The sequence below is a fragment of the Delphinapterus leucas genome, chromosome X, assembly GCF_059928025.1.
Source record: "Delphinapterus leucas isolate spDelLeu-1000000601 "Yukka" chromosome X, BTC_Dleu_Yukka2, whole genome shotgun sequence".
Lineage (NCBI taxonomy): Eukaryota > Metazoa > Chordata > Mammalia > Artiodactyla > Monodontidae > Delphinapterus > Delphinapterus leucas.
In genome coordinates, this window is record NC_143150.1 from 16,851,746 (window position 1) to 16,863,937 (window position 12,192).

At 44.8% G+C, this 12,192-nt stretch overlaps 1 protein-coding gene across 1 annotated transcript; it reads right to left on the reverse strand.

Moving 5' to 3' along the window:
- Window positions 1-4,921: 4,921 nt before the first annotated feature.
- SMIM10 (small integral membrane protein 10) lies at window positions 4,922-7,102 on the reverse strand. The gene has a single exon (XM_022554295.3). The coding sequence runs from the start codon at window positions 6,910-6,912 to the stop codon at window positions 6,679-6,681; it is 234 nt and encodes a 77-aa protein (XP_022410003.1). The 5' UTR covers window positions 6,913-7,102; the 3' UTR covers window positions 4,922-6,678.
- Window positions 7,103-12,192: the final 5,090 nt, after the last annotated feature.

The window sequence follows — 12,192 nt, forward strand, 5'->3', positions numbered from 1 at the left end:
GTTCGTGCCCTGGTCCGGGAGGATCCCACGTGCCACGGAGCGGCTGGGCCCGTGAGCCAAAACCTCTTGCCCACTGGTTGTCAGTGAGGGGGGGGGAGTCACCCTTTGGACAGGAGTCTCCCCTCCCCACCCCCAGTTGCCGGCCTCCAAAATAAAGCAAACTTTCCTTCCCACCAACCTTGACTCTTTATTGGCTTTTGAGCGGTGAGCAGCCGGACCCCAATTTTGGCTACAAAAGCCCCCGTAGCCGTTGACCTTGGCAACTTGCAAAGGAAAGCAGGACAGCCCCAAACCTTTCAGAGACTAATTGAAAACTGCCTTTAAGGCAGTGCTGGCGCCAAGGGGCCCAGGACACCCCTGCAGTAGTACCTAGTGCAGAGTGGAGGGAGTGCTTAAGGAGGTTGGGGAAAATGGGGTTCTTCCCTGAGGCTGCTACTCAGGAGGCTCAGGGAGACGCTGATGCCCCTTCGCCGGGATTATTCTACCAGTTCCCAGGTACACTCAGTGTCAGGTAGTGTCTGCACGTTGCTTACAGTGCGTACGTTTTGTTATTGTGGTTGATGTTCAGCCTCAAGGCATCCCATCTCCCCCGACATAGCCGAGGACCCTCTCAGACAGGGACATTTGGGCCTCCGTTTAGAACCCACCAAACCAAGTCCCTAATCTCCTCCCCAGGTGGAGTGTTTTGGGCTGGCAGCTGTCAGGGCTACCCTGACCTTCTGTTGCTTCCTCTAACCTCTGTGCTCCAACACATGGCATCAAGGAAACCACTGAAGTCATCTTCTGCACCTTCTGAGGGATGCAGAGAGAAGGCAGTGAGTGGGAGGTCGCCCCCATCCTTTGCTTCCACATCCACCATATCATGGCCTCTGCTCATCCTGCTGGAACGGCGAGCGTCCTGACTGCCGGAAATTTCCAGACAGAGACAGGCACCTGTCTCCTGTATACTGCCACAGTGGCTACCTGGTCCCTGGAAAAAGGGATATGAGGGTAAGGAGAGGCAAATCACCCTCCTTATCAACAGAGGAAGTAAAATGCGATAGCTTATCCTTATGGGAAGTGCAGAGATTTTGGCCACCATCCAAGACTTGAAAAAGTAGGTGTTATTCCTACCACACCCAGACTAATGTGGATCCACAGCTAAAACAGGCTCTCTAGCTAGCTGGTGTGGGCTACCATGCTAGTAGGTTTGCCCCTTGGCTCTTATCACCTAGAAGATCCAGTGGTGCCCAAAATGTTTAGGGTGAATCAGTATGCTTGCTGTATGGAGCTTGTGGTAAGCCCTGATAGGAGAATCACAGCGCAGCCTGCTAGGATGTAATATCCACTACGAACCAGCAACCAGCATATGGTGCTGTTTCTCCCATTGCCAAGATTTGCAAGTTTGGGAACAGAGGGGCAGAAACAAAGGTGGTGCCTCTCGTAATTACACCTGACCCATCTGCAACAGTTTTACTTTGTGTCCCTGCAACTCTGATCTCTGCTGGTTTAGAGGTTTTCGTTCCCTAGAAGAAACACTTCTAGTCTGGGACAAAACAGTGGTTGCATGAAATGTGAAGTCACTCTTAGCTCCTGGAACCACTCAAAGCAGGTGGTTGTGGTGTCCATGCTGTAGAGTGACAGGGAGGAATACGAATGAGACTCGGATCCCCTAAGGTGCCTTCTTATATGACAATCCTGAGGGCTTGCATGCCAGACTACTGCAACCCTACAGAGCCCACCAAGGCTCAGACTCCTCAGGAGCGAAACTGCGCCCCCCAGTAGATAAGGCAAAAGGAGCGTGGAATTGACAGAGAAGTCATAAATACCAGGACCACCTCATGGCTATGCGCAAACACGAGGACTTACTTTCTACCTGTACTGCCTGGCTGGTTGTCTTTTTTAAAAACTCTCTCACCTCTCCTTTAGTATTGTAAATAGGATAGAGTGGTGGTCGTGGTGAATTCACCATTTAGGTCATGGAATTGTAGAATAACAATATTAAGTTGGGATAATGGTGGCGCTAGAGAAAGAAGAGACATCACGGGGAGAACTTGAACTATAATCAGAGGCCCCATGACCTCATCTCCGACTGTGATAGCTGGAAGTGTTTGTACGTGTTGTTTCTCTCTGGGTAGTTCTTGGTGGTACGTGGAGTAATTAAATTATGCCAGAAGGGAGCATGTTTGGAATCATATGAATGGAAGAAGGGTGTTTGTACATGCTGTCTGTATTACTTTTCTGTCTACCTAACATCCCCTCCTTTGGGGAACTGCTGAAAATCAGAGATTCGCTTCTCCAGACCACAGGAGTGCTTGCTGTAGAAATCCAAGTGACGGAAGGACAGCAGTACCCAGCAAAGGCCCCCCAAATTGGGTATCCTTGCTTGTTCTAGAGCCTCCACTTTTTAAGACTTTGGTTACCTTGCCCAGAATCACTCAGATTCTTTGGTTCAACAAAATTTAGCTTATGAACTTGACCTCTAGCTTCCCAAGCATTTTTCGGGAAGGATTTGAAGCGAAGCTCTTAGATTTGCAGTAAAACTACCCAAGGTGGGGACTTGTGGTAAGTCATGGAAGACAGAATGTTTCCCAGTCTCTAACCACTCCCACCCCTATACTGGGGCTCAGGATTCTAGAGATAGTCTCTCTGAACTGCTGGAGAAGGGAGTCATCACCAGTAGTCATTCAGGTGACCAGAACCAGTCTGAAGGCAGTTACGGAACTGCGTCCCAGGAAGGGGGTCAAGGGTCACAACAGAAAGCACAGGCTGTAGTCCAGCCTGAGGAAAGTTCAGGACCTGGAACCTGAATCTGTGCCTGTGAAGTTGGAAGTTTGGACCTATCTGGAGAGGACCTGGGGGAAAGGAAGAGGGAAATGATGGAGTCAAGGTAGAAAAGGAATTTTTTTCACCAATCAGAATGGCCATCATAAAAATGTCTACAAGTAACAAGTGCTGGAGAGGGTGTGGAGAAAAGGGAACCCTCCTACACCGTTGGTGGGAATGTAAATTGATACAACCACTATGGAGAACAGTATGGAGGTTCCTTAAAAAACTAAAAGTAGAGTTACCATGTGATCCCTCAATCCCACTCTTGCACATATATCCAGAGAAAGCCATAATTCAAAAAAGTACATGCACCCCAATGTTCATAGCAGCACTATGTACAATAGCCAAGATATGGAAGCAACCTAAGTGTCTACAGACAGGTGAATAGATAAAGATGTGGTGTATATAGACAATGGAATACTACTCAGCCATAAAAAATGAAATAATGTCATTTGCAGCAACATGGATGGACCTAGAAATTATCATATAAGTGAGGTAAGTCAGACAGAGAAAGACAGACAGAGAAAGCCAGGGAATTCCCTATATGTGTATATGTATAACTGAATCCCTTGGCTGTACACCTGAAACATTGTAAATCAACTCTACTTCAATTTAAAAAAAGAAAGAGGGGGCTTCCCTGGTGGCGCAGTGGTTAAGAATCCGCCTGCCAATGCAGGGGACACGGGTTCGAGCCCTGGTCCGGGAAGATCCCACAAGCCACGGAGCAACTAAGCCCGCGAGCCACAACTACTGAGCCCACGTGCCACAACTACTGAAGCCTGCGTGCCTAGAGCCCGTGCTCCTCAACAAGAGAAGCCCGCGCACCGCAACGAAGTGTAGCCCCCGCTTGCTGCAACTAGAGAAAAGCCCGTGCACAGCAACGAAGACCGGGGGCAGCCAAAAGTAAAAAATAAATAAATTCTTAAAAAGAAAGAAAGAAAGAAAGAGGGACTTCCCCGGTAGTCCAGTGGTTAAGACTCCACACTTCCACTGCAGGGGCCATGGGTACATTCCCTGGTCGGGGAACTAAGATCCCGCATGCCTCGAGGTGCAGCAAAAAAAGCCAAAAACCAAAAACCAAGAAACTAATTTCTTTGGGTAGAATTCAAATCCTGAGTGACTATGAGTTCCATCTGACCCTCCATTCGTGTGCAGTGGTACGCGTACTTGTACTTGGAAGTGCTAACCCAAGGGTGCAGGAATGGAGTGCCTAGCCCTGTGTTCCCAAAGTTCCAGCATCCACGCAACCCACTTGGATAGTGACTTTTACACTAAAGTTTTAAAAAGGATGCCTCACAATTCAAATAATAAAAATACAATTAACAATTAACCATAACAGGGGTGATCCTTTGGTAACATATAAAAATATTGAATCACTATGTTGTACACCTGAAACTAATAAAACGTTGTGAGTCAATTATACTTCAATTTAAAAATGCAAAGAAAGGGCTTCCCTGGTGGCGCAGTGGTTGAGAGTCCACCTGCCAATGCAGGGGACATGGGTTCGTGCCCCAGTCCGGGAGGATCCCACATGCCGCGGAGCAGCTGGGCCCGTGAGCCATGGCCGCTGAGCCTGCGCGTCCGGAGCCTGCGCTCCGCAACGGGAGAGGCCGCAGTGAGAGGCCCGCGTGCCGCAAAAAAAAAAAAAAAAAAAAAAAAAGCTAAGAAAAAAACGAATCATAGCAATGAATGTCTCACATTAGTAGGAAGAATAATATTGTTGGCAGTATTTCATCACTCTGCCACTATCCTTTTCCATGCTTGTCTCCTCTCCTGAACGTTGGGGGTAATGACAGTCACTCATCTCTGAGTTGTTGTGAGGATTAAATGCAATGATGTATATAAAGTGCTTAGGACCTTGCATGGCTTATGGTAAGTGTGCAATAATGTTTGCAAGTATTATTATTTCTCTATAACTAGGTAGAGTATATAAATGTATATTATATAATATATATATGTATTTCTCTCTGGCTCAACCACTTGAGTCATTGGTGAGGTGACTTAACATCTAGTACACATGGATAAAATATAATTCCTTATTTTTAATAGCTACATAGTATCCCATTACATAGACGGACTATTTCTATTTAGCCAAGTCCCGTTGTATATTTAGCTTATTTCCCCGGTCTGGCCATTATGATCAATATTAAAATGTAAGAACCTTGTCTAAACATCATGGGGTACTTGTCCAATTTTTCAGTTTTTAAATTTTTCAGTTTTGAAAAATTAAATCACACTTTTTGTTTTTACTTTAACTATGACATTGCAGACGTTAGCTCGTGAAAAGTTACATAGAGTAAGGAAGCTCTGGGCTACCTGAAGATTACTGGCCATTTCATGAGGCATTTCCTTATGGTCTTATGGCTTGCTTGGAAAGCAAGGAAATCATATTTCATGCGATCATTCAGGAACATTTTAGGATATGCATCCACTATTGCAGAAAGATAGGAGGGCAGAATCTACCTGGACTCACGTACCACTCCTCAACCCCCCTTCCCCCAGATTTCCTTCTAATTGCAGTAAATTCATTTTTAATAAGTTTTAACTTTTAATCAAAGTAATACATGCATATAAAGGATTTAGAAAAATCAACCAGTACAAAAGGACATATAATGAAAAGCAGTAAATCCCCACCCACCCTTCTCAACTTTTGCTTTCCCAACCCAGAGGCAAAAACTTTTACATGTCTGTTTAGAGGTTAACTCCATTTTTCCTAATAATATGCTTTTCTTACTATTTCTTAACTTGATGACATGAGGCATTTTCTGCTGACTTCCTGCTGTCCCCTTGGTTTTCCTCCCCCCCTCCATATATCACTATTTTTAATTCTTCTGTTGGTTACCTTGTTCACTTTAAAAATTTAACCCCTAAATCTGTCTTATTCTTTCAACTAGAGACAGTATCTGGACTTCCTAGTTTAGAAGAATAACACCACTGTTCCACTTCCTCCTCTCTGCCTGCCAACTTGTTGCCTGTACTTGTCAAAGTTGGTTTACATTCCCACTCTGTTCTATAACTATAATTAAGTCTCCCCTGCTTTGCCTAGTGATTTACTCTAAAAATGAAAAAGCATAACTAATATTTCCATTGTAATGATTATTTAAACACTGTTCACTGAATAGCAAAGTTGAACGCTATGATTGGATTTTCTGTGACTGCAGAGGCTGGATCCACGTGCCAGTGTTCAGATTCCCTTTCTCACACTCCAGGCAACGGTTGAAAAACAGGCCACGTCTGAGGTTGCTTCATATGTGAAGCATGCTCTCCTTGTACAGTTTAAAATGTTTGTTTTTCCCAGTAGGTTCTGTTTGCCGTTGTTGTTTCTTTTAGGATGAAGAAATGTATGCCTTCCCGATCATGCGATAAATTTCTGTTGCCTAGAATCGATTCCATTCAGTTGGAAGTCTATTCATTTCTTTTTCTAATTTGGAGGACTTGCCTCCTATTTGGACCACTCTTGTACAGTTTATCTTTTTTTAAGTTGTTGGTAACTTTTCCTTTTCTCCCCCTTAGGGCATCCTGTGCTTATTGTCTTTTCCCTACCTTCGGTGCTGTCTTTTGTTTTATGGATGCAAGAACTTCTCAAATATTTCTGAGGATTTTCAGATTTTTAGGTTCTGTTCTTTGAATTAGCTATTTCCTTAAGATTCAACTTTTCATTATATCTTAGGCTTTTTTGGTTACACTGCTGGCTTTCTGCAAATGACTTCTAGAGGCGCATTTATATGAAAAGATGAGGCAATTGGCAAGACAGGCCGGCAAGTCTGTGTGCGCGAGGCGAGCTGGTCGCTTTCCTCTAGGGCGGCTGAACTGGTGGGTGGAGGTCAGCCATCCTGCTGGGCACCCCCCAATGCCACAGAGTTAGTTGCTCTAAATATGTACCTGCAGGCGCACGTTGAGAATCACTGAAGCCACGACGTAGAAGTAGGGGAAGTTCACGCGCAGCCGCCAGGCCAGGTCGAAGAAGGTGATCAGCGTGCGCGTGAGCCCTTTGCAGAAGGCGCCGTACGAGCCGCGGGCCGCGGCCGAGCGAGACAGCCGCACCGCCAGGCCCGACAGGGCCGCCGCCGCCGCCGCTGCCATCGGTCTGGTTTGGCCTCCCATACAGCGCCCAGAGCCCGGGGCCTCCCGCCGGCTCCGCGGACAGAGGGACGCACGCGGGGGAATCGGCGAGGGAGGTGGATAGCGCGGCCGCAGATGCGAGCTGCGCTGCACGGAGGGCACCCTCCTCCTCCTCTGGCTGCGCTCGGGCCACCGCGGTCCCTGGTGCCCCGCCGGGCCGCCGGGCTAAGTTGCCTCGGGGCCGCGCGGGGCGGGGTCGGGCTGGGCGCCAGGGATCAGGAGCCCCGGGACGGAGAGGAGGGGAAGGTGGGGGAGGGGGAGCCGGGGGGAGGGGGAAGCAGGGGGAGGGGCTTGCAGTGCACCCGGGAGACCTAGCTTCCTGACCCCGGTGGTCTTTTTTTTTTTTTTTAATTTTTAAAATTTTAACGGAAGCAAAACGAAACTTGCTCAAAACGTTAGAAATGTTCCTTCATAAGCACGATCTTGAGCAGCTTCGAAGCGTGAACGCGTTTCCTGTTCCCTCAAATCCCTTTAGGAATTTTTTCAATCCTCAATTGTGAGCTAGTACAAATACACCAAACCCACTAATTTAACTTTAAGATGTGTGCATTCTGTTTTACTCCTTCAAGCGTCTTATTTTTGCTTTTGCTTTACATCTGTAGTATTCTGCTAATGGGAAAAGTTATACAAACAAGTTTTTAGAGATTGTCAGCAGCACAATGAGAACAATGGAAAGCAAATTCCCTGCTTAGCTTCCCAATTCCCCACCCCTCCCCCGCCGTGAACTGAGGTTACGTTTCCTGTATGTACTTCCAGATGTGATGTGTTGATACAGTGCTCTTACCATGTCAATAATGTACAACTACCTCACTCCCTTTGACGACGGATTATTACACCAATACATATGCTGACTAATAATGTTCAATAATTCATTTAACAAATCCCCTGTTGATGGACGCTCTGAATGTTTCCAGTTTTTCTTATGCCAAAAATGGTTGCCGTGAGCATCACTGTACACATGGATTTGCAAGTGGCAGAAGAGGATGAATAACATGATCCCATCTTCATTTCTAAAAAACAATCACATAAGCATATACATTTAGTGTCTGAGGTCAAAAAGTTTTACTAATACATGTGGTTAATCAAAGAAGTTTAGAGACGAGGGCTCTATTCAACACTGAGTGTTAATCTTGGAATTTTTTTTTCCTCAACATCATAGACAATAATTACATCTCATTATTCTTCTAATTTGCTTTTATTTATCAGAGAAGCTGAGTAACTTTTCTAAATTTCTTAATTTTTATTATTGTTTTACTCATTGCTTGTAAAACATTAAAACTTAAGTATATATTATGAGAAAAGTAAAGTTCCTAGGATCATAACCCCGCGAAAGAAAGACTATTAACGGCTTGGTATATGTTTTAATCAATTATTTACATATTTAATAAGCAAGGCATATATACATATTTCACACACAAATTGTAAAACAAAAATGAAACCGTACTAACACACTGCCCTGACAGTTGTTTTTAAAAATAATGATATATCTTGCTTATCTTTCCATATTGATTCCTTTCTTTATTTATTTGGTTGCGCCGGCGGGCTCCTTAGTTGTGGCATGCGAGCTGTTAGTTGCAGCATGCGTGTGGGATCTAGTTCCCTGACCAGGGATCGAACCTGGGTTCCCTGCATTGTCTTAACCACTGCACCACCAAGGCAGTCCCTCCATATTGATTCCTTATGATCAATAATACGGTGTATTATTCGTTATGGTTTGCCAGTAATTAACTGAAGGATATTTGGATGGTTTCAAATTTTTCACGATCATAAACAGTGTTGAGATTAACATCCTTGCATGCATACCTTTGTACATGTCTCTGATATTTCCCTGGGATACATTCCTAAAGGTGGAATTCTTGTATCAAAAGGTTTTCACCTGTTTAATGATTTTGATACATACTGTCAAACTGTCTTTCACACAGCTTGTACTAAGGTATCCATGAACATCCTCAACTTTCGTAATAATGAGCATCGATGTTCTTTTAAATCTTGGACATTCTAATAGGGTGAAAATGCTATCTCATTTTAATTTGCATATTTTGTTTACTAGCGAGGTTAGACATTATTCATATGTGCAGATTTCATTGCACATTTGTATATAAGGAACTACTCTTTCAAAAGATTTGCAGTCTTGGGCTTCCCTGGTGACGCATTGGTTGAGAATCTGCCTGCCAATGCAGGGGACACGGGTTTGAGCCCTGGTCTGGGAAGATCCCACATGCCGCGGAGCAACTAGGCCCGTGAGCCACAACTACTGAGCCTGCCTGTCTGGAGCCTGTGTTCCGCAACAAGAGAGGCCGCGATAGTGAGAGGCCCGCGCACCGCGATGAAGAGTGGCCCCCGCTTGCCGCAACTAGAGAAAGCCCTACGCACAGAAATGAAGACTCAACACAGCCAAAAATAAATAAATAAATTAATTAATTAAAAAAAAAGATTTGCAGTCTTATAGAAGACAAATTTATGGTTTCCAAAGGGGAAAGGAGGGGGAGGGATAAATTAGGAGTTTGGGATTAACAGATACACATTACTATATATAAAAGAGATAAACAAAAAAGACCTGTGTAGCACAGGGAACTATATTCAGTATCTTGTAATAACCTACAATGGAAAAGACTCTGAAAAACTATATATATATACGATCACTTTGTTGTACACCTGAGACTAACACAATATTCTAAATCAACTATACTTCAATTGAATATATATATATATGTAAACATTTTGACAAGCTAAAAAAAGATTTGAAGTCTTAATTTTAACCAGTATTTCCAATTTCCGTGTAAAAAATGTACTAATTTCCACTCCCTCAGGCAGTGTATGAGGCTGTCCATTTCTCCACACCCCCACCCATATTATTATGATGTATTATTTTATTATCTCTAATCTAAAAACAAAGCAAATAATTATTCTAATTATTTTAATTTGCTTATATTTGATTACAGTTGAGTCTGAATATTATGTTCATTGATCATTTATAGTGGCATCAAAAGGAAGGAAGGCGCCGCGGACTGGATGACTGACTGGAAGGCAGAGGGAGGGCTTTCAACTAATATGCAGACTAAAGGGTCCTAGAGATCCCGGGGCGGTGGCAACAGCAGGGAAGAGGCGAGTTAAGCAACTTTCCCCTCTCTTCCCCTGTCTCCTTGCCCCTCAGGCTGCCCAGGCTCTGGTCCCTTTGCTCATTTTTATATTAAAATTTTTGCAAGGCTTCCCTGGTGGCGCAGTGGTTGAGAATCTGCCTGCCAATGCAGGGAACACGGGTTCGAGCCCCGGTCCGGGAAGATCCCACATGCCGCGGAGCGGCTGGGCCCGTGAGCCATGGCCGCTGAGCCTGCGCGTCCGGAGCCTGTGCTCCGCAATGGGAGAGGCTACAACAGTGAGAGGCCCGCGTACCGCAAAAAAAAAAAAAAAAAATTTGCCTAAGGCAGGCAGAACCAGCACAAGCAGCCAGAAAATGATGAAATCTCAACCCCAGCTTTAGGGGAGACCTAGAGTACACAAAACAGCCTCAGGTAATGCATTAAACAAAGGAATTAATGCTTCCTTCTCCCTCACACCAGACATCACGAATATAAAATAGTTGTAATAGGCCACAGTTATTGTTTTCGGGAAACTGTACAATCTTTTAGCTCTTCTTTCCCACAATAGAGCGCATATATCTTGATTCTTCTGTCTGAATCACCCACTCTTAGTATGTATGGGAGGAATATAACGTTTTTAACTGCTATATTGGTCCAGAGATAATAGATTTAACGTTAATGAGAGGCTTTTGAGTAGAAGACACTGAATGGAACAAAGGTGTTTACCTTTCCGAAACAAATAGAAAAAATTATAAAGAAATGCAACGTAAATTCACTCATAAAATTAGTGGAAGGGGTGAGGGTAGTGGCCCAAAGTGTCTGATAAATTACTGGAGTGAATTCAGATTGGCTCAAACTGAAAAATAAATCTCAGGCAAAGGCTGCAGCAGAAGCAGAGCTACTTTGGGGGAAGAAGGACCAGGTATGGAGAGTGGACATGGGAGGATGAGGTAAAAGGAGAAGATTAGTTTAAAAGTTATTTGGAAAATGGCTGAATAAGTTGGGCTCTACTTCCACCATCTTCCCCTCCTCCATCACCAGTGGAGAATTTTATCTCCTGGATGCAAATGAACAGCGTTTCTCTAAAGAAATTGAGTGATCTGCCTGCAAAGGGCTAGGGCTCTAGAATGGGGGGAGGAGGATTGGTGCCTGTGGCAGAGTAAAAATCACCACAAATGTTTCTTTTCCCTGAATCCATAACTTTGCATTGACATTGCAGATCTGTCAAGAGGTGATCTGTTTCATTTCTCTTGAAGCTACCTTCTAACTTGCTTTGGTCAATGGGACATTGGCAAGAATAGTGCAGACAAAAGCTAGAAAAGTGCTTATGCATTGGGACCTGGCCTCTTGCTACTCTTGTAAACCTGCTGCCACCAGACTGGATGATGAGACACATGACCCAGTTATCCCTGTATCCCCAAATGGCAGCCAACCAACGCCTAGAAGTAGCGTCACCAGGACTGCTAGCAGCAGCTGAAGACAGACACGTGAGAGCCCAGCTGATACAGCAGAAGAATAGTTCAGCTGAGCCCAGCCCAAGGTGCCAACCCCCAGCAACTGTCCATTAAATGAATGGTGGTTGTTTTAAGGCTCTAAGTTTGGAGTGATTTGATCTTTGGTGGTAATTACTTGAATCATGGGGCCCCTAGGACTGGAAGAGAAGCATGACCCATTTAACCAAAAGAATTCTGGCAAACAGAAAGTTGGGCCACCATGATAGAGTGTCACAGCCCCTCAGGTTGTATATCCAGGGTCCCTAGGAGGAAGGGGAGACTGGGAGCCTTGAGGAAGGATGCTATGGTAACACTGGAATTATGTACTGTAAATCTTCCTAGTTACCCCCCAAAGGACCCACAGCATTTTCCCAAGGTAACTGTGCAGAGGAGAGATAAAAATCCTCACACTCTCCAGGGATTATTAGACAGCGACTCTGAGCTAGCACACATCCTGGGGATTCAGAGCACCACTGGTGCTCACAGTCAGAGTGAGGGTTAATGAATGTCAAGCGATAAATGGAGTTTTGGCCTAAATCCAGCTCATGGTGGGCCAGGAAGGTGTGCAAACCCAGTCTCTGGTAATGTCCCCAGTTCCTGGGTTTAAAGTTGTAACAGGTAAAACCAGCAACTGGCAAAACACCCCAATTGGCTCCCTGACCTGCGGAGAAAGAATTTTTCTGTTAGGA